We start from the raw sequence: 23,903 nt of genomic DNA on the forward strand, positions 1-23,903 counted from the left end.
CCCTGTTTCTAATGCAATGAAAGTGCTGCTGACTTAGAATATTTTTGAAGTAACCCAGCTCACCACACATGTAGCACTCAGCTTCCCTTGCTGGACAAGCATTGTGTTTGTGAATTTGTTTGGAGTTATAGCATACAGAACCTAATATGAGTTGGCAGGGAGAAGGGCATTTACCCTGGTAGACTGACATTGACTTTCCTTCATTCCTCCACACCCTGCAGATGTTGCTGACCTGGGTGAAAGTGCCTCAGGTAAGGCTGGTCCAGCCTCCTCTGGTGGTCTTCTGGGGAGAGAATAACTCTTTATTGCACCAGCCATCCATCAGGACCTTCGGGCCATGTTGGAATAATGTGGTGCCACCTTCCCTTTCTCCGACACCTTGTTCAAACAGCATTGACCAGGCAGAGTGACATTAGAATGCCCGCACTCACCAATGCATGGCAGAAGTGGTGTGGATGCCAGGAGCGCTGGTCTTCAGGTGGCTAGCTGCTGATTGGTGAGTTGTTGTGGGTACGAGTGGTGGGTAATGAATGAGGCAAAATAGGCCTCGCAGTGAGATGCTCTCCAAAAAACTCAGTGCAACTCAGACTTGGTCAAAGAAATGTAAGATTATGCCTTATTACTTGAAAACTGAATACATCATTAATTTTTCTGTGCTAATAATTCCCAGTATAATATCTGTCAATGGATGTATATAGAGATGTTCCCATGCATTCCTGGTTCAGATAAAAAAGAACTTTAATTGAGGGAGTTGGTATAATTTAAGGATTATTGCGCCACAATCATTCTTATCAATTATTCTCTGTTTAATTTACCCCTGAGTGTAATTCTTTTCAGTTTAAAGATTGATGGCAACTATTTCATTCTTTAAATATAGTTTCTCTTCTTAAGAACAATACAAATCAGAAGAGGTTTTATTAATGTTAACTGTGCATTGATTAACTGATGGAATAAGTACAATGAGAAATATTAACAATGTATATGTTGACTTATGTTGATTGTTCTTCCCTTTGGCTTTTAACTTAAAATCAACCAGGAGAAAGTGAGGACTGCAGATACTGGAGATCAGAGTCAAGAGTGTGGTGCTGGAAAAGCACAGCAGGTCAGGCAGCATCTGAGGAACAGGAAAAATCAACATTTTGGCCATCAGCCCTTCATCAGGAATAAGGCTTGTGGGCTGGGGAGAGGGGGGGGGTTGAGAGCTAAATGCAAGGGGATGGGGTTGGGGGCCAAGGTAGGTGAATATGAATAGGTAGATGAAGGTGAGGGAGAAGGTGATAGGTCGGAGAGGAGGGTGGAGCAGATAGATGGGAAAGGTGATGGACAGGTCAGGACGGTGGTGCCGAGTTGGAGGCTTAGGGCTGGGATAATGTGGGGGGGGGGGGGGGGGGGGGGGGGGGAAGGGAAAATGAGGGAGTCGTTGAAATCCACATTGATCCCGTGTGGTTGCAGGGCCCCAAGGCGGAATATGAGGTGTTTTTCCTCCAGGCATTGGTGATAAGGATTTGGTGATGGAGGATGACGTCTTTGACACACTGGACAGAGGAGTTGAAGTGTTCAGCCATGGGGCATAGGAGTTAGTTGGTGTGGGTGTCCCAGAGATGTCCTCCGAAACGATCTGCAAGTTGGCGCCCTGTCTCCCCGATGTAGAGGAGACCACATCGGGCGCAATGGATACAGTAGACGACATTGGTGGAGGTACAGGTAAATTTTTGTCGGATGTGGAAGGATCCTTTGGAGCCTTGGACGGAGGTGAGGGGAGTGGTGGGGCACACGGCCTCCTCCATCGCCATACTGTAACAACCAAACGCTAGAGGAAAATGCCTCATATTCCGCCTTGGGACCCTGCAACCACATGGGATCAATGTGGATTTTCAACAGTTCTCTCATTTCCCTGCCCCTGACATTATCCCAATCCCAAGCCTCCACTGCCCTCCTGATTTGTCCATCACCTTTCCCATCTATCCACTCCACCCTCCTCTCGAATCTATCACCTTCTCTCCCACCTTCATCTACTTATCGCATTCTCAGCTACCTTCCCCCCAACCCCACCCCCCTCGCATTTATCTCTCAGCCCCCAGCCCACAACCTCATTCCTGATGAAAGGCCTATGCCCAAAATGTCGATTCTCCGGTTCTCTGGATGCTGCCTGACCTGCTGTGCTTTTACAGAACCACATTCTCGACTTTGAACTTAAAATGTCTAGATATTAGATTAAAATTCTGCTGAAGTCGAAAAATCCTACAAAACATTCATTTGAGATTCACCTCACCTTCTTATCAAAATCATTGATGAATTTATCCCTTGCTTCTTCAGTTAAAAAGAACAACATTTAAGAGGCATTTGGATGGGTATATGAATAGGAAGGGTTTGGAGGGATATGGGCCAGATGCTGGCAGGTGGGACTAGATTGGGTTGGGATATCTGGTCGGCATGGACGGGTTGGACTGAAGGGTCTGTTTCCATGCTGTACATCTCTATGACTCTATGACTCTACCACTCTACCTATCCTAGTGTTGGTTAATAGAGGTAAAAATACCACAGGTGATTTAGTGAAGGGGGAGAAAAGTTCATTTGTGTGTTGGAGCACATCTGGATATGAAAGAAAATAGAAATGCATCTTTAATTTTTTTTATTCATTGTGGGACCTGAGCATCGCTGATGGGCAGCATTTATTGATCCATCCCTAGTTGCCCTTGAGAAGGTGGTGATGAGCTGCCTTCTTGAACCACTGCTGTCCACCTGCTGTAGGTTGACCCACAATGCCATTACAATTTTGACCCAATGACAGTCAAGGAATAATGATATATTTCCAAGTCAAGATGGTGAGTGGTTTAGAAGGTCCTGTCTGAAGATCTTTGGTGAATTTCTTCAATGCATCGTGTAGACAGTACACATTGCTGCTACTGAGCATCAGTGGTGGAAGGAGTGGAGGCTTGTGATGTAGTGGCAATCTAGCGGGCTGTTTTGTCCTGGATGGTGTCAAGCTTCTTGAGCATTGTTGGAGCTGCACCTATCCAGACAAGTGGCGGGTATTCCATCACACTCCTGACTTGTACCATGTAGACGATGGACAGATTTTGGGGTGTCAGGAGGTGAGTTACTCACTGCAGTATTCCAAATCTCTGACCTGTTCTGGTAACCACTGTATTTAAGTGGCAAGCCCAGTTGAGTTTCTGGTCAAAGGTATCCCTCAGGATGTTGATAGTGGGGGATTCAACAATGATAATACCATTGAATGTTGAGAAGCGATGGATAGGTTGTTTCATATTGGAAAGGGTCATAGCCTGGCATTTCTGTGGCATAGATGTTACTTGCCACTTGTCAGCACAAGCCTGGATATTGCCCAGATCTTGTTGCATTTGAGGGAGGGAGAAGTGCAATGCTTTAGGCAGGAGCTGGGGAGCCTAAATTGGGAACAGATATTCTCAGAGAAATGCATGACAGAAATGTGGAGGTGGTTTAGGAAGCCCTTGCTGATAGTGCTGGACAGGTTTGTCCCACTGAGGCAACGAAGGGATGGTAGGTTGAAAGAACCATGGGTGACAAGAGATGTGGAACATCTTGTCAAGAGGAAGAAGGAAGCTTATTTCAGGTTGAAGAGACAAGGATCAGACAGACCTTCAGAGGGTTACAAGGTAGCCAGGAAAGAACTGAAGACAGGACTTAGGAGAGCTAGATGGGGACATGAAAAAGCTTTAGCAGTTACGATTAAGGAAAACCCTAAGGCATTCTACACTTATGTGAGGAACAAGAGGATGGCCAGAGTGAAGGTAGAACAAATCAGGGATGGTGGAGAGAACCTGCGCCTGGAGTCAAAGGATGTCGGGGAGGTCCTTAATGACTACTTTGCTTCAGTATTCACAACTAAGAGGGACCTTGATATTTCTGAGGACAGCATGAAACATACTGATATGCTCGAACAGGTTGATGTTCGGAAGGAGTTTGTGTTAGAAGTTTTGAAAAACCTAAGGATAAATAAATCCCCTGGGCCAGATGGGATATACACTTGGTTACTACAGGAAGTGAGGGAAGAGATTGCTGCGCCTTTGGTGATGATCTTTGCGTCCTCCACTGGAGTACTGCCAGATGATTGGAGTGTAGCAAATGTTATTCCTTTGTTCAAGAAAGGGAATAGGGATAATCGGGAATTACAGACCGGTCAGTCTTACGTCTGTGGTGGGCAAAGTATTGGAGTGGATTCTGAGAGACAGGATTCATGATTACTTATTCATGATTACTTAGAAAACCATAGTTTGATCGGAGATAGTCAGCATGGCTTTGTGATGATAGGTCATGCCTCACAAGCCTTACTGAATTCTTTGAGAATGTGACAAAACACACTGTTTTGGGTGGTGGGTGTGTCAAATGCCAGCAGTGGTAATAGAGTCAGATATATTATGGACATTTAAGCAACTCTTGGATAGGCACATGGAAGATACTACAATGAAGGGTATGAAGGGTAGTCAGATCTTAGAGGAGGATAAAAGGTCTGCCCAACATCGAGGGTCAAAGGGCTTATACTGTTCTATGTAGGACAGTGGATGTGATGTATATGGACTTTACCAAGGCATTTGATATGATGAAGGGCTTACGCCTGAAATATTGATTCTCCTGCTCCTCGGATGCTGCCTGACCAGCTGTGCTTTTCCAGCACCACACTCTTCAACGTTTGATATGGTTCCCCAAGGTAGACTTATTCAGAAAGTAAGGAGGCATGGAATACAGGGAAATCTGGTTGTCTGGATACAGAATTGGCTGGTTCATAGAAGACAGAGGGTGGTGATAGATGGAAAGTATTCAACTTGGAACTCAATGACCACTGGTGTTCCGTAGGGATCAATTCTGGGACCTCTGCTCTTGGTGATATTTATAAATGACGTGGATGAGGAAGTGGAAGAGTGTGTTAATAAGTTGGCCGATGACACAAAGGTTGGTGGAGATGTGGATAGTGTGAAGGGCTGTTGTAAGTTGCAACAAGACATTGACAGGATGCAGAACTGGAGTGGCAGATCGAGTTCAAACTGGAAAAGTGTGAAGTGATTCACTTTGGAAGTTTGAATTTGAATACAGGGTTAAAGGTAGGATTCTTGGCAGTGTGGAGGAACAGAGGATCTTGGGGTCCATGTCCATAGATCCCTCAAAGTTTCCCACCCAAGTTGATGTCAAGAAGGTGTATGATGTGTTGGCTTTCATTAGCAGGAGGATTAAGTTTCAGAGCCGCAAGATTATGCTTCAGCTATATAGAGCCCTGGTTAGACGACACTTGGAATACTGTGTTCAGTTCTGGTTGTCCCATTATAGGAAGGATGTGTAAGCTTTAGAGAGGGTGTAGAGAAGATTTACCAGGATGCTGCCTGGACTGGAGGGCATGTCTTATGAAGAAAGGTTGAGGGAACTGGGGTTTTTTTCTCATTGGAGTGAAGAAGGATGAAAGGTGACTTGATCGAGGTGTACAAGATGATGAGAGGCATAGATAGTTGATAGCCAAAGACCTTTTCCCTAAATGAAAATGTCTATCATGACGGGCATAATTTTAAGGTGATTGGAGTAAGATTGAGGGGAGATGTCAGAGTTAGGTTCTTTACACAGAGAGTGGTAGGTGTGTCGAATGCACTGCCAGCAGTGGTAATAGAGTCAGATATATTATGGACATTTAAGCGACTCTTGGATAGGCACATGGAAGATACTACAATTAAGGGTATGTAGGGTAGTCAGATCTTAGAGGAGGATAAAAGGTCTGCACAATCCATGTTCCGTGAACATGGAGGGCTTCAGTATCTGAGCAGTCGGGAATGGTTCTCACCATTATGCAATCATCGGCGAACATCCCACTTCTGACGTTGTGATAGAGGAAAGGTCATTATTGAAGCAGATGCAGTTTATTGGACCGAGGACACTATCCTGAGAAACTTCTACAGAAATGTCCTGGAGCTGAGATGACTGACCTCCAACAATCACAACTCCCTTCCTCATTGTCTGGTATGACTCCAATCAGCAGAGAGTTTGCCCCCTAATACTCATTGATTCCAGTTTTGCAAGGGCTCCTTTATGCCATGCCCAGTCAAATATAACCTTGATGTTAAGGGTTGTCACTCTCACTTAACCTCTGTAATTCAGATCTTTTGTCCATGTTTAAATCCAGGCTGTCATGAGATCAGGAGCTGAGTGGTTCTGGCACTGGGTGTCACTGATCTGATGATCTGTAGACGGATAGGACAGCAGTCAGCTGGGTTGGATTTGTCCTGCTTTTTGCGTACAGGACATATCTGGGCAATATTCCACACTGTCAGGTAGATGCCAGTGTTTTAACTATACTGGAACAGCTTGGCTAGGGGAGCAGCAAGTTCTGGAGCACAAGCCTTCAGAACTATTGGCCGAATGTTGTCAGGGCCCATAGCCTTGACAGTATCTAGTGTCTCCAACCTTTTCTTGATACCACATGAAGTGAATCGAATTGACTAAAGACAGGAACTTGGAACGCTGGGCACTGCCGGAGGAGGTCAAGATCAATCATCCACTCGGCACTGTTGGCTGAACACTGCAGCAAATGCTTCAGCCTTATTTTTTGCACTGATGAGCTGAACCCTTCAATCATTGAGGATGGGAATATTTGTGGAACCTCTACCTCCAGTGAATTGTGAAGTGAGTTGTTTAATCGTCCCATACCATTCATGACTGGGTGTGGCAGGACCTTAGGCTTAATTAGATTAATTACAGTGTGGAAACAGGCCCTTCGGCCCAACAAGTCCACACCAACTCGCCGAAGCATAACCCTCCCAGACCCATTCGCCTACATTTACCCCTTTACCTAACACTATGGGCAATTTAGCATGGCCAATTCACCTAACCTTAGATTTGATTCATTGTTTGTGGGAACGCTTAGCTCTGTCTATCATTTGTTTTTTATGCTGTTTAACATTTAAGCAATCCTTTTTGGCGGCTTCACCAGGTTGACACCTCACCTTCACCTGGTGCTGCTCCTGGCACGACCTCCTCCACCCTCCATTGAACCAGGGTTGATCGCCGGATTGATGGTAATGGTTGAATGGGGGGAATATGTCATGCCATGAAGCTCTGGATTGTGCTGGAGTATGGTTCTGCTGCTGTCGCTGGCCCACAGTGCCTCATAAATGCCCCCATTTGAGTTGATAGATCTGTTCAAAGTCTGCCCCATTTAGCATAGTGATCGTGCCACACAACATAATGGAGGTTATTCTCAATGGGAAGAGAACACCCTCCACAAGAACTGTGCAGTTGTCACATTTAGTGATGATGGTGCAACCATCCCTCAACCTTTTCAAACAAAAATTAAACCGTTCCTGGAGATTGGAATTCATTTGAAACCATTTATTCCTGTCATTTTTGTTGACATTCTTTGGGAATGTTTTCATCTAAAGCATGAAAGTTTCCATTAAGGAAACCAGCTTGGAGGCATTGTTGAGTAATGAAGGAGCACCATTAACAAGCTCCCATACATCTGAAGCAGTCTGGGCTAATGATTGCATCTTAATAATGCTGGCAGGGTTATCTAGCAACTCCTCCAAGTTTTCAGTCAGCCTGAGTACTACCACAAAAGTACGACTGCACAGAAAACTTGAAAAATGACTTGAAGTAGCCATGGGTCATTGGGGAGAATCAAAATGAGTAAATTTACATCTAGGAAAGTAAAGAAAAATGTTAAGAAGTCAGTAAACTTCTTTTGATTAGCCACAACAGCTAACTGATATGCTTTGTGATCTTCTGTATGTAACATATACAACAGAGTTTGAATATGCCGTCTATTTCTTCACAGGACTTGATCACTGTTCATTATAAAGTTGTGATTTAGACCAGACATAATTATGTATGTTTCCATTAACCCATGTGTTTGTATGAAAATATCAACTCCTTACACCTGGTTCAGATTGGCATAGATATCTGCATTCTTATTGATCATACACTTGTTTCACTTTCTCACTTCTTGCCAGCAATGCATCATGAACAGGTAGTCCAGTGGTGAGAGAGTGGAAGGGGAGAACTGTGCAGATCTGTGTCACAACACAAGAGTTTCTGGATGAAGGTAAACCATTATCTAGAGGAGCTGACATTAATTTCACATAGCAATCTGAAAAAATTGACAAGCTGCTTTACATTTAATGATCATGGATTTTACAAGATCTTCAAGATCGTTCAACAAGGATATACATTAAAAGAGGTGACATATCAATTTCCCCATTTCCTGCAAATGCTCGGAACGGAAGAGTACTTTCGACTATTTTTGGACAAATTATTGAGGTACACCAAACATACTGAATATGGTGGTTGATGTAACAACAACTATTATGCTAGCTTTTTAATTTACTCACTTTTGAGATGTGGGCATCACTAGCTGGCAAGCATTTACTGCCCAGTCCAAGTTGCCCTTGAGAAAATGGTGGTGAGCTGCCCTTCTTGAACTGCGTCAGTCCATGTGATGTAAGTAGACACACATTGCTCTTAGGGAGGGTAATTCCAATGAAGGAACAAAGTTGGGTGACTTAAAGAGGAACTTGAAGGTGGTTGTGTTCCAATGTATAGCTGCTGTTTCAGATGGAACTGGTCATTGATCTGGAAGCACTGCCGCAACTAAGCATTGCTGGTTGAAGGAATGGATGCTTGTGGATGTGGTCCAATTACGTGGGCTGCTTTGTCCTGGATGGTGTCAAGCTTCTTGAGTGTTATTGGAGCTGCATCATTCAGATAAATGGGGAGCATTCCATCACACTCCTGACCTGTGCCTCGTACATGCAGACAGGCTTTGGTGAGTCAGGTTGTGACTCATTTGCTACAGTATTCCCAGCGTCTGACCTGCTCTTGTAGCCACTGTATTTATACGGTGAGTCCAGTTGAGGTTCTGGTCAAAACCAGTGTCTGATTTGTCATACAAAAGGGAATTTTGTGAAATAGCCCATCACCCGAATACAATTGTGCCCTTGGAAATAGATAATATCTGTCCAGCTCAGAAGGACTCTTGTGTGACGTTCTCTTAATTATCAAGTTTAATAGAATTGACAAGTTTCACATGACTTGATGAGTTGATTAACAGCCCGATTAATCTAGTCCCTATACAGAGGAACCTTGATTATCCAGCATTCGATTATCCGAATATCAGATTATCCAGCAAGATCGCAAGGTCCTGATGCTTGGCTAAACTATGTTATCTGGCATTCGATTATCCAGAATTCAATTAACCAAACAGAATATTCCCCACCCGTGTCCTTTGGATAATCGAGGTTCTTCTATATACAAATTCTCAAGCAATCTCATTTTATTTCCTGCATCCATATATGGTTTAGCACAGCGTGGCACCGACCTTACAGAATTAGGAGATGTTTGCCCTTTAAAATTATATTCTTGAAGACTCCTTGTTCATCTCTGAATGAACATACTGTTTCAGTGACCTTTTGGATACATTTGGGCCACCCCTCTCACCACCCTTTGATGTGATCTTTTTAAGTTGTTACAGATGGTCATCATCTAAATTGGTTTACTGTTTTGCTTGACTGTGACCAAGCTGGAATTGATGTTGCACTCTGGGATCTTTGGTGTTGCAACTAACAGATTTGTCACCTTCCAGATCATAAAGCGTAGATTCATGCATGCTGGTAAAAGGATATCAGAAGGTTTATATGTCTTAACAATATACAAGATTTCAGGTGTCCACCCTGAGGAGAAGTCATGGCATTTGAGAGAGATAATGCCAATGCATGTGATGTTAGCTCCATTGTCAGCAGTTTGCTTATCAATGCAACGATAATTATTCTGGCACGGCTGTCCATTTTGGCTCATAGCACGTGTCCTCCACTTCTTTTGGATGGAAGTTTATTCTTCATTTTTTCTGATAGCATCCATATGCCCTATTAAGCTGACTGCACATACTGTCTGGCTGGTGTTTGCAACTGGGGTGGCATGGTGGCTCAGTGGTTAGCACTGTTGCCTCACAGTGCCAGGGACCTGCGTTCAATTCTAGCCTCGAGCGACTGTCTGTGTGGAGTTTGCACATTCTCCCTGTGTCTGCGTGGGTTTCCTCTGGGTGCTCTGGTTTTGTCCCACAATCCAAAGATGTGCAGGCCAGGTGAACTGGCTAAATTGCTCATAGCGTTAGGTGCATTTGTAAGAGGGAAATGGGTCTGGGTAGGTTACGAAGAAAGGATCCGTGTGGACTTGGGTCAAGTGATCTATTTCCATACTGTAGGGAATCTAATCTAAACTGTAAAGTTTTAGTTACCTCTTGGACTTCATTGACATGCTTGTGTGTTACAGATATAACTTGAAAAGATGCTTTAGCACTGTGCTTGTCTCTTTTTCACAAGCTGTGATGGAACATTGCATTGCATTTTGGGTGTTTGTGGACAAATGGATTTCTTCAAAGCAATGTCCTTTTCCTTGCAGTGCGACAATGGAATATTCTTTAACCTTCTCTATAAATGCCTTTCAGAAGGATCTGATGGGTGTAGAGGCAATGGCCAGTTCCACTGGCCTTTTGGTGAAATTAGTTTTAGTGAAACCACACTCTGTCATTGCATCAACATCTGCCTCCAAACTGTTGATTCTTCTATCTTTTTTTTTTCATTTGACATGAGTTCAAGCCTGGGCATCCGGAAACTGACTCTGGCCTTACGTTGATATTCTAAGATCTGAAAAAAGAATGTCAGCATCCTTGCAGGTCAGAAAAACTGCAGGATTTTATTCTTCTTAACCATTCAGTGTCCAAAGTGGGAAAAAAGTTTGACAGTCTGTCATTTGAGATAAGTATATGGCTAAGAAAGAAAGTGAAGATTAATTATTTATTTATATAACTGACATTCTGATAGAATATCAATGGATTGCCAGTCCATGGTTAGATGTTTAGCTTCCACCTTTCTTTTGTCACTTGATGCACTACCATGCCAGTGTAAGAATGTGAATTGTAATATAGTGTTTTTTTGTCTTTTTGCTGGCTTCTCTGTTCCCTGGTTTATTATTGCAGCTTCAATATCTGCTGCTTCTTGAAAAGTTGGAAGTTTCCACCTGTGGGTGGCATTGCCTGGATGAAACCAGCAGTGATGACATTACACAGGCCTTTGCTGATATTTTCATGCAACTTTGTAAAAAGTGAACTCAACATTTTAAATGTTGGTGAACTCAATCAATCTCAGGATACTGGCAAGTCCTTTTAGGTGCAGAATACATTTTTCCATATTTTTTATTCCGATTTTTGTTCTAAGAGCATGTTCTTAGGTTGAATCTGTACTTTTAGCACTTTTTCACTGCCCTTTTTAAAGTCAGATTAGCAGCAGCTTCTTGTTTGTTATTATTAGCGTGGGGGACAGTATTCATTGTGCTTCAGCACAGATTTGTAGCCTTTAGTTTTGGATGTAGTTGCAAATTCAGCTGTGAGTTTGGGAAGGTGATGGGGAATCATGACTGTTAAGAAAAAGACTTTTCACAACTGCCACATTACGAGCAACCGTTCAGCCTTTAGAGGCCACTTACTGTCACTAATTATTTGTAAAGACTAGCTTTCAGTGTCCACTTACTGCCATCATGATGAGCTTTGTGGTTGTATATATGTTAGTTTGTGGAACATAACACAAAGAGCCAATGGCATTAGGTTTATTAACAACACTCTTTACGTGTCTCCAATATCACATACTGATACATAGCATGGTTCTGTGTTTACAGATATTACTCTGTGTTGCACATAGCTGACTGACTGTAGATACTACACTGACTTCATGACATTGGGAGAGAGAATGAAAGTGAAGTCATGGATTCATTGAGATTTACAGCATGGAAAAAGACCCTTCAAGTCCAACTCAAGGTATCCTAAGTTAATCTAGTCCCATTTGTCAGCACTTGGCGCATATCCCTCTAATCCCTTCCTATTCATGTACCCATTCAGATGCTTTTTAAATGTTGTAATTGTACCAGCCTCCACCACTGCCTCTGGCAACTTATTCCATACACACACCACCCTCTGCGTGAAAAAGTTGCTCCTTCCATCCCTTTTAAATTTTTCCCCTCTCACTCTAAACCTATGTCCTCTAGTTCTGGTCTCCCCCAGCCCAGGGAAAAGAACTTGTCTACTTACCCAATTCATGTCCCTCATGATTTTATAAACCTCTGTAAGGTCACCCCTCAGCCTCTGATGCTCCAGGGAAAACAGCCCCAGCCTATTCATCCTTTTCCTGCAGCTCAAATCCTCCAACCCTGGCAACATCCTTGTAAATCTTTACTGAACCCTTTCAAATTTCACAACATCCTTCCAATAGGAGGGAGACCAGAATGGCACACAAAATTCCAAAAGTGGTCTAATCGATGTCTTGTACGGCCACAACATGACCTCCAATTCCTATACTCAATGTTCTGACCAATAAAGGAAAGCATACCAAATGCCTTCTTCACTATCCTATCTACCTGCAACTCCATTTTCAAGGAACTATGAACCTGCACTCCAGGGTCTCTTTGTTCAGCAACACTCCCCAGTACTTTACCATTAAATTTTTAAGGTACCTTTCCGAAATGCAGCACCTCACATTTATCTAAATTAAACTCCATCTGCCACTCCTCAGCCCATTGGCCCATCTGATCAAGATCCCATTGTACTCTGAGGCAACCCTCTTCGCTGTCCACTACTGCTCCAATTTTGGAGTCATCCGCAAACTTGCTAACCATCCCTCTGATGCTTACATCCAAATCATTTACATAAATGATGGAAAGCAGTGGACTCAACACCGACCTGTGCGACACACCACTGATAACAGGCCTCTAGTCTGAAAAACAACCCTCCACCACCACCCTCTGTCTTCTACCATTAAGTCAATTCTGTATTCAAATGGATAGTTCTCCCTGTATTCCATGAGATGTAACCTTGCTAACCAGTCGACCATGAGGAATCTTGTAGCATGCCTTAATGAAGTCCAAATAGATTACATCAATCGCTCTGCTGTCATGAATCCTCTTTGTTACTTCTTCAAAAAACTCAGTTAAGTTCATGAGACATGATTTCACGAACTTGATTGAGTTATTGAGTAAAGCAGGCATCATTAGACTGGAACATCACAAGTCATGATGTCATATGTCTGTCTTAAAGATACAGGCCTGTCTGGTCTGAAACCAATGTCACAACAATATTCCAAGTTAAAACAAATGACAGACAAAACACTATCACATTTTACATTGTTACCAGTGACCCCTCATCCTTTCAAGGTTGCCATATTGGCTCCACTTCTACACATCTTAAAAGGAACTGTTTCTTGCATGTGATCCATTTGTTCACACATGGTAAGTTCTGGACAGTTGTGTGATTGTACACCATTGCTACGTAGAAATAAGAAACATGCCAAGGAAAAAGTGATTTGTTCACAGCTTTAAAGTCTTGTTAAGTAAAAATATGAGTGTCAATCATTCAAACCCTTCTTCATTGGCTTGTTGAAACAACTGTGCTATACCAGATGTTACCAAGCATCTGCTGCCCTTATCCTTCTAGGTGGTAGAGGCTACATGCTTGGAACATATTTCTGGAGGGGTTTTGGTGAATGGGTGCAGTTTATCACGTCGATCGTAGACACTGCTGCCATTGTGCATTGGTAGCGTATGAAGTGCATGTTGGAGGTGATTGATGAAGTGCCAGTCAGGTGGCGTGCTTTGTGCAGTATGGTGTCAAGCTTTGACTGTTGTTAGAGTTACATTTATCCAGGCAAGTTGAGAACATTCAATCACAGTTCTGACTTGTGCCTTGACAATTGCGGAGAAGTGCTGGGAAGACAGGAGGTAAGTTACTCACCATGAAAATTCGAACTGCTGACCTGTTCTCATAGCCACAGCATTTATATGGCAGGCTAAACTTGGTTTCTAGTAAATGGTGACCCCCAGAATGTTGATAGTAGTGATTCAGTGATAGTAACACCACTAAATATCAGGAAAGATGGTTAGATTCTCCCTTATTGGAAATGGTCATTGCCTGCTATTTGTATGTGTGAATATCATTTACTTATTTGCCTGAATTGACTACTTCAGTATCTGAGGAGTCATGAATGGTGCTGAATATTGTGCAGTTATTAGCAAACATCTGATGGTGTTGTGATGGAGGGGAGGTCATTGATGAAACAGATGAAGGTGATTGGACTCAGGTCCACCCTGAAGGTTGAGAATTGAGGGGCATTAATCAATTGTTCATGCGTTTGACAGCATTGACAGAGTTTAATCCTGTCTAAAGCAGCTTGATGATTAGAAAGTTGTGCTCCCTATTGCTTGCTCAGCCTAATTCCACTATGCATCGTCTGTATTTGCATTAGGTTCCCACCTGGTTACCTTGCCAATCTACCATTTGGAACAGTGTACATTTTTTAATTAAAACAAAAGAACTACAGTGAGGGGAAATAGTATTTGACCCAGAAGGCATTGCTTTTTCCCCAGAGTATGCTCAACCTACCAAAGGATGGATTCTTGCACTTAATCTCTCAGGCAGCCTCTACGAAGAACATAAGGAATAAGAGCAACCTGGCCCATCGAGCCTGCTCCACCATTCAACAAGATCATGGCTGATCTTTTAATGGACTCAGCTCCACTTTCCCACCACTCACCATAACCCCTAATTCCTTTACTGTTCAAAAATCTACTATCTTTGCCTTAAAAACATTCAATGAGGTAGCCTCAACTGCTTCATTGGGCAGGGACTCACAACTCTTTGGGTGAAGAAGTTCCTCCTCAGTACAGTCTGAAATTTGCTTGCCCTTAGTTTGAGTCTGACAGGAGGCTGGAAGAACACAGCAAGCCAGGCAGCATCAGAAGGTGGAGAAGTCAACGATTTGGGTTTTGCTGCCTGCCTTGCTGTGTTCTTCCAGCCTCCTGCCTGTCTACCCTGGATTCCAGCAGCTGCAGTGTTTTATCTCTAACCTTATTTTGAGTCTGAACAATACATTACACACAATACAGGCAATATTACATAAATTTAAAAGGTTTCAAATCTGCTGATGTCACATTACAAGGTTTACACATCCCTGCAGTGAGTGCTGTGCAGAGTTCTGCTCACTCTCACATAAAAGAAGCATTTAGAGCCTTTAGGCACACAAATAGAGCAACTGGGCTGATTCTCAATGTTGTATGGTAGAGTTTAAGATATGTATTGATAAGTTAGGGTACTTCAGCTTTGAACAGAGACAGAGTCATTCAGAAATGCTATTATGGTATATCTGATATCCAATTGTGGAGATGTTGCTGGCCTGGAATACTGCTTTCAGACAGTAAATAACAAGGACAAGGATGTAGGGCTGTGACAGCTAAATTTAGATCAAATGTCAAGAAATATCCCTTTACATGGAGCTTGGTACACAAAGACTGGGCACTCAGGAAAGAGAGTAGTACAGGCTGCAAAGATCAAACAGGCTAAAAGACATTCATCACACCAACTGATTTTGTAAATTATCTGTGCATATTTTATCTACAGACAACAATCTGAACTTGATATTTATACAGTTCCTTTGTAAAGATCTTGATTATTTCAGCAACAACTTGTACTTCTGGAAGTCTGGACCACTTTCATTTCTCTGAGATATCCCTTTGCCCCAGGAACATACCCACATTTTATAGAGAACTGATCTCAACCTGCTGTCACGGCAGCTGATCAGTCACCCATATATTCACTGTGTCCAACCGTCCACCTCATTGCAGGCCTGTTTACAATGGCCAATGAAAGGGAGGTTGGTCCTTTTGGCTTCAGATGCACAGGGTGCGACTCAGTGAGAAAGGTAAATGAAAGAATAAATGCAGCACTTTCCATGTGACAGAAAGATATTTTCTCTTACCCTATTGCCCTCATACTTGTGTCGACCATTGTTGCCTTTAGTTGCTTTCTCTGCCAATTTCTTCTGCATCTGTGGACCTCTCCCAAAGAAGATGTAGTTGACAAAAGCATATTCGAGTAAGGCCAAGAAGACAAACACAAAACAGCCCATCAAGTACAAATCGATGGCTTTGACGTAGGGGATCTTTGGAAGGGTCTCTCTCAAATGGGTGTTGATAGTTGTCATGGTCAGCACAGTGGTGATTCCTAGAAAGAATTACAAAGAGGATGAAATAACCTCGATATCGGTGTTGTGGTGAGAACTTACATACAATAAACCTCTTTGTAACAGATCTAACAAAACTAAGTAAAGGTTTAGATACAAGATGTAATTCAACTATTATACAAAAAAAAAGTCTTCCACGTTTTCTCCCCTTTGACACAGGAGAAGAATGTGGTTGGGCACTGGTCCACCAATTACTCCATACACTACTCCAGCTTAAACATGAGTAGTGACTGCCCATAGATTTTGAAGAGCATGTCATTGACAAATTTGATTTCTGTTCATACTTGCACTTCTTAGTCACAGTTATCAGAAAGCAACCAGAGGCAGAAACTCTGACTTTTTTTTGACAACTCTACAGGCCTCTCAGTCTGAAGTCAGTGATAATGCCTCTTTCATTGCTTTATCTGGTCAGCAAATTCATTGTTGACTGAGGATATCAAACAATCAAAAAGGTGAGGCATTTACACTGTGAGATATAATGGTGGCAAGTGCTATTTTTTTCCCAGGACATTTCTCCTTGGAGTGTCTCTCTATTGGGATTGAGCGATGCCTGGAAAGAGAAGCAACCTAATCAGTAAAACCATAACTTTCAGTTTGTTCCTTAAATATTGATTAACCCTCAAGTAAAAGTGGAGATTTTTATGATTCAACACAGCAGTAAGAGAGGCTTCTGGTGAAGCCCAGAGGTGACAAACATTGCAAATATTTGACAAACAGTGCTTCAATTCATCCTGCATTGTTCATAGAGCATAGAACATAGAACAGTACAGCACATAGTACAGGCCTTTCAACCCTTTATGTTGTGAAAACCTTTTATCCTACTCTTAGCTCAAACTTACCTATATACCTTTCATTGTACTATCTTCTATGTGCCTCTCCAATAGTTGCTTAAATGCTCCTAATGTATCTGACTCTACTACTGCTACTGGCAGTGCATTCCACACACCCACCACTTTGTGTAAAGAACCTATCTCTGACATCTCCCTTAAACTTTCCTCCAATCAACTTAAAATTATGCCCCTTTGTGATAGTTATTTCCACCCAGGGAAAAAGTCTGGCTATCCACTCTATGTCTATCAACATCTTGTACACCTCTGTCAAGTCACCTCACATCCTTCTTCACTCTATTGAAAAAAGCACTGGTTCCCTCAACCTTTCTTCATAAGACATGCCCTCCAGTTCAGGCAGCATCCTGATAAATCTCCTCTGCACCCTTTCTAAAGCTTCCACAACCTTCCCATAATGAGGCAACCAGAACTGAACACAATATTCCAAATGTGGTCTAACAGGGCTTTATGGAGCTGCAGGTTAACCTCATAGCTCTTAAACTCAATCCCCCTGCTAATGAAACTCAACACACCATACACCTTCATAACCACCCTATAAACTTGGGTGGCAACTTTGAGGGACCTATGGATGTGAATCCCAAGATCCCTATGTTCCTCTACAGTTCAATACAGACATTTTTTGTAGATAATTTATAATATAAATAAATGGTGACAGATGTTCCACCATATGAACACTTAGGCCCAGAAACGCAAATTCTCGGATAAGGATAGCACCTATTCATTCATAAGATGTGACCATTGCTGGCCAGACAATATTTATTGCCCAACCCTAATTGCCTAGAGATCAGTTAAGAGTCAACCACATTGCTGTGGGCCTGCAGTCACATGTAGGCCAGACCAGGTAAGGATGGCAGATTTCCTTCCCTAAAGGACGTTAGAGAACCATATGGTTTTTCTGACAATCAACAATGGATTCATGGTCACCATTGGACTCTTAATTCCAAATATTTATTGAATTTATATTCCAGTACCTACCATGGTAAGATTCAGACCCAGGTCCCCAGAACATTATCTTGGTCTTCGTGTTAACAGTCCAGCAATAATAGCACTCAGCCATCGCTTCCCCCCAGTGTATATTTCAGGCATGGGTACTGTTTGCAGCTAATTTTGATGCAGAAAGGTGGGCATACTACCGTTTTGTAATGGGTGCACCCTCTTGTCTGCCATTTTGATGTCGAGGTTTTCATTTTTTATTTACAAGTTTTATTTATTTGTTATATACCAGCTTCTCTATGCCTTATTTCAAAAAGGTGTTATCAATCCATTGACTTTAAACAGGTCAATACCTCAATCAAAACAAATTTATGAGTGCCTGAAACATTTACAAACTCATAATACTTGTAGTAATTTTTCCCTATATCAGAAAATAGTGTCCCATCCTACCAGCTGTAAAGGAGTGGGAGGTTAAAATGGAGAAAATCCACCCATTGCATATTGTGTGTTCCCATCTTCATTATCGACATAAAATTATGAAGTGGATAGAGTTGGCTATGGTTTTTCAGTGACATATAGCTGATGGGTCAATAATGACTCATAGGGAAAGCATTGTCCTAGAGGCATTGTTTGTAGAACTATTAATCCAGAACACTCCAGTAATGATCTGGGGGCTTGGATTCAAATCAGCCCCAAATTGGATTCAAATTGGCTACAGCCAATGGTAGAAATTGGATTCAATTAAAAATCTGGAATTATGAGTCTAATGATGACCAGAAAACCACTGTCATTTATTAGGGAAAACAGATTTGATTCACAACTGTCCTTTAGGAAAGGAAATCTGACATCCTTACCTGGTGTTGTGTATATGTGGCTGCTTTCTGGTCAGTTAGGGATGGGTGATAAATGCTGGCCTAGCCAGTGGCGTCCATAAAATAGTAAACTACAGGAATTATGTTGACTCTAGAATTTAATCATTAGGTTTGTAATAAAATTTCACTGCACTTCAAACTAAAACAGTTAGGCTTTAGAGAAATGCACGGCCTCATATATTTAAAAATCATGCTAAAAACACAGACAAAAATAGAAATTGCTGAAGAAGAGGTATACTTAGTAAGTTTGCAGCTGACACCAAAATTGGAGGTGCACTGGACAGCGAAGAAGGTTACCTCAGATTACAACGGGATCTTGATCGGATGGGCCAATGGGCTGAAGAGTGGCAGATGGAGTTTAATTCAGATAAATGCAAGAGGCTGTATTTTGGGAAAGCAAATCTTAGCAGGACTTATTCACTTAATGGTAAGGTCCTAGGGAATGTTGCTGAACAAAGAGATCTTGGAGTGCAGGCTTGAAAGTAGAGTCACAAGTAGATAGGATAGTGAAGGCGGCGTTTGGTATGCTTTCCTTTATTGGTCAGAGTATTGAGTACAGGCGTTGGAAGGTCATGTTGCGGCTGTACAGGACATTGGTTAGGTCACTTCTGGAATATTGCATGCAATTTTGATCTCATTCCTATCAGAAGGATGTTGTGAAATTTGAAAGAGTTCAGAAAAGACTTACAAGGATGCTACCAGGATTGAAGGATTTGAGCTATAGGGAGAAGTTGAATAGACTGGGGCTGTTTTCCCTGGAGCATTGGAGGCTGAGGGGTGACCTTATAGAGGTTAATATAATCATGAAGGGCATTGATAAGATAAATAGACAAAGTCTTTTCCCTGGGGTCGGGGAGTCCAGAACTAGAGGACACAGGTTTAGGCTGAGAGAGGAGATATAAAAGAGACCTAAAGGGCAACCTTTTCACACAGAGGGTGGTGTGTGTGTGGAATGAGCTGCCAGAGGAAGTGGTGGAAGCTAGTACAATTGCAACATTTAAAAGGCATCTAGATGGGTATATGAATAGGAAAGGTTTACAAGGATTTGGGCCAAGTGCTGGCAAATGGGACTAGATTAATTTAGGATATCAGGTTGGCATGGACGAGTTGGACCGAAGAGTCTGTTTCCATGCTGTACATCTCTATGACTCTATAAGCTCAGCAGGTCTGGCAGCATTCATGGAGAGAAATCAGATTTAACGTTTCGGATTTAGTGACCCTTCCTGCTGCCAGACCTGCTGAGATTCTCCAGCAATATCTATTCTTGTCTCTGATTTACAGCATCTGCAGTTCTTTCCATTTTTATACACTAAAAACATATTTCAGTGTTTCAAAGAAGTGGCAATTGTCTTTTATATGATGCAGTAACACAAACTTGCTTGGAAAGGCAATTTTAAACAATTTTAAAACAAGTGAAAATGCATTACTTAAAGCTGAACTAAATGATTGATAATGGGTCCTTTGTACCTCATTGCTCTTTTTCATGTTTTTTTAAAAAACACTTTCTTGATAGATTCTGATCACTACAATGTTCAGCCCTGTCACAATTAGCCCAACAGTATCTCAATAAGTTCTCAGCTTCTGTTAATATCTCTTCAGTATTCTTGACGACCTTAAGCACCGGATCTTTTTATATAAAAAGCCTGCATTTCGCAATGCCCTTAATCTTACTAGAAAGTTGAGGAGCTCAAGTGAAAATCCAACTCAATGGAAAGACGGCAAAGTGTTATAAATTTAGAAATTCTCTTGGATGTAGCGATGCTGGTCACTTATTCAAGTGCCAGAAATTCAGTATCATGTTGCAGTTGAACATATAGTCAACTTATTTTTAAATTAAACCCTTTTCTTGTTCTGTGCAGAAATTGCTCCTTTACATTTGAAACATTGCAGATGGTGGCACGTTGGCACAGTGATTAATTGTGTGTTGTACCTAAGGGGCAGTACATTGGCCCAGTCATTAGCACTACTACCTTACAGTGCCAGGGACTTGGGTTCGATTCCACCCTCGGGTGACTGGCTGTGTGGAGTTTGCACATTCTCTTCATGTCTGTGCGGGTTTGCTCCGGTTTCCTCCCGCAGTCCAAAAATGTGCAGGTTAAGTGAATTGACCATGCTAAATGCAGGGATAGGGGAGGGGGAAGGGTCTGGGTAGGATGCTGTTCGGAGGGTTGGTATAGACTTAATGGCCTGCTTTTGCACTGTAGGGATTCCACGCCTCAAAGCTTAGTCTTTAAATGGGTAGCTTTCACTGAGGAAGAGAGTACTTGACCTCAAGAGAATATACGGAGGCTGGTGAAGTGAATTGACAGATGAAGTTCAAGGCAGCAAGATGTGAGATGATACTTCTTATTCTTCCAGCCAAAAGTGTAAGAATACAAAGTATATGGTATAATTTTAAAGGGAATGGAAGAACAGAGACATCTGTTGTGTGTGGGCACAAATCTTCGAGGCTTTAGGACAGGATAAAAATGTTGGCAATGAAATATACATATAATTCCAAGCTTCATAAGCAAAGAAATAGTCCAAAAACAAGTTGCTATATTAGATATATACACCACAGTAATATGGCTCTAGCTGGAATTTTATGCTCAATTCTGGGCATCACACATTAGGGAGAACATGAAAGCTTTAGAATACAGAGATTTAGATTAGATTACTTACAGTGTGGAAACAGGCTCTTCGGCCCAACAAGTCCACACCGACCCGCCGAAGCGTAAACCACCAAGACCCATACTCCTACGTTTACCCCTTCACTTAACACTACGGGCAATTTAGCATGGCCAATTCACCTAACCTGCACATTTTTGGATTGTGGGAGGAAACGGGAGCACCCGGAGGAAACCCACGAGGACATGGGGAGAATGTGCAAACTCCACACAGAGAGTCGCCTGAGGCGGGAATTGAACACGGGTCTCTGGTGCTGTGAAGCAGCAGTGCTAACCACTGTGCCGCCGCGCCGCCCACATTTATAAGAATGCTTTCTCAGATGACGGGTTATATTATAGGATGGAGAAGTGAGAGTTGCTTTCCTTGGAGCAGAGCAGTCTGAGGAGATTTATTTGAGATGTTTAAAAATTTTGGATGGCTTTGGTAGATTAAACACAGAGAAACGTTTCCAAAGACTGATGAATTGGTAGCAAGAGGGCACAGATTTAAGGAGATTAGCAAAATAATCAGAGATGATGTGACGGTATTTTTCTCGCTTTCAAGAGTGGTTGGGATGCAGACTGCACTGACTGATACCTGGGTGGGGATTGAGGAAGAGGATGCAGATTCAATAGTAATCTTTAATCTTCAATTCAAGGGATGTGGAAAAGAGTGAAGAAGTGGGACTAAATTGGTGCTCTTTGAAAACATGGTCACAGATGTGACGGGTTGAAAAGCCCCTTTCTATGTTGCACTGTTTCTTTTTATTATTTTACATTGGCAGAGTGCATGATGTCCCTGCTTAAGAGTGGGAGAATATGAGTCTGAGATTGCACAGCTGCTGCTCTGGCTGATCTGATCCTGAGAGAAATTGTTTGGAGTATTACAGTTTGTAATGAGAATGCAATGGAGTATCACTCCAGGTTGCTCTCAACACCCTCTTTAATGCCAGCTATCAAGTGATATTGGCAAATGCCTGGGGATAGGAATGATTCACAGTCAGGAGAGATCTTCAGAGCTGTGATGCAAGCTACGATTTAGTTCAATCATTCAACCTGGAGGATGATGGGTAATTTGCTTAAAACTGAAATAGAGGAAAAAGACTTGCTCCTTTCACAGGATGATGTTGGTTAAGGGATAGATGTTGGTTTGACTGGAGGAATTTATCCAGTCTTTTTCATTATAATACAGTGGGATCGTTTGTCTCCACATGAGGTGGTATACGGACATGATTAACTCCTCATGCAAAAACAAGGCACTTCCAAAACTTACTTAGCAGTGTTAATGGTGTTTCATCTTAAATTAAGTGTTTACTTTCTAGAAATTTAATGATACTCTTGCAGATGCCAAAACAAATGTCAAAAGTCCAAACTGGTGGCTGCAAATTAAGCATCTTAGACATGGTGCATGTGGAAACGATATTTGTGCAAGGACCCATTCGGTATATTTGAAAGGTATAGTGCTAGCCAGGCTATGTTCAGAGAAATCTTTTATTTTCAAAATTCTGCTGCAGGATGCTAGTCTGAAGTTATTGTCCATCTCTAGTTGACCTTGACAGGGTGGTGGTGAGCCACCTTCTTGAAGTGTTGAAGTCCACCTGGTGTAAGGACATCCACAGTGCTGTTAGGGAAGGAGTTCTAAGATTTCAATTCAGCGACAGTGAAGGAACTGTGATACTAGTCCAAGTCAGAATTGACATACACGAGAAGACAACTACATTTAAATAGAGTCCAAGTCCACACTGCAGTGATTGCAACGAGGTCAGCCCAGTGGACCTTGTAGAATATGAGTTCCCTGATTGGGGCTGTTAACTTGGTCCAGTCAGGGAGTTTTGGCTGACAGTTATAAACAGGAGTGCCAGAATGTCCGAGGTTCATTCTGAGAGCTGGCTCTGAAGAAGCCAGATCAGCGTTAAGAACTATGCACGTGTAAATAAAGGGCAAATTGGTGAAGGGATACCGGACTCTGGAGCTATTTCACATACTTTTGCTGAGAACATTATTTCAGTTCACCATAATCCATTAAATTTAAATTCTACTGATTGCTAGCTCACCATACTTATACAACAAATTAATATGCAATTAATCCTTAACTAATATTTACATCATATGTTCCCAAATACCAGTAGGTCTTAGCTATACTTCAGACCACACTAGTTGATAACAGATTCACTTAAAAAAGGAAACATAAAATAAAATTCCCATATTTTTGGAAGATTTAATTTCCAGGTATCTTTTTTTTCCCATAATGTACAGCCATTTCTCAGAACATGCTGCATTCTTTTTAAAACAAATAACTGACTGCTCCTACCCACATGTTTCAATTTGGGAACATTGCTTTTCTCCAGTACCTCTTTTAAAACTGCAATATCGATCCTCAATCCTTTTTTCATTCACACATTCCATTGAGAGTGGATGATCCCATACTGACTTATTATCAATGTAGCACTCAATGGGTATTCTGCTGAATCCCTTTTTTAGGATTTCTTCCAATAATTTTGAAGAAAAATACCATATCTACCATTACACCAA

At 42.0% G+C, this 23,903-nt stretch overlaps 1 protein-coding gene across 1 annotated transcript in view; it reads right to left on the bottom strand.

Moving 5' to 3' along the window:
- The window catches only part of gabrb3 (gamma-aminobutyric acid type A receptor subunit beta3), a 325,048-nt gene that overhangs the window by 24,801 nt on the left and 276,344 nt on the right, over positions 1-23,903 (bottom strand). The window contains exon 8 of the mRNA XM_043692280.2: positions 15,810-16,054. Within this exon, the coding sequence (XP_043548215.1) occupies positions 15,810-16,054 (245 nt within the window). The remainder of the gene's footprint in view (positions 1-15,809; positions 16,055-23,903) is intronic.

The sequence above is a fragment of the Chiloscyllium plagiosum genome, unplaced genomic scaffold (assembly GCF_037043375.1).
Source record: "Chiloscyllium plagiosum isolate Xiang-an unplaced genomic scaffold, Cpla_swu_hap1 HiC_scaffold_6, whole genome shotgun sequence".
In the NCBI taxonomy this organism is placed as follows: domain Eukaryota; kingdom Metazoa; phylum Chordata; class Chondrichthyes; order Orectolobiformes; family Hemiscylliidae; genus Chiloscyllium; species Chiloscyllium plagiosum.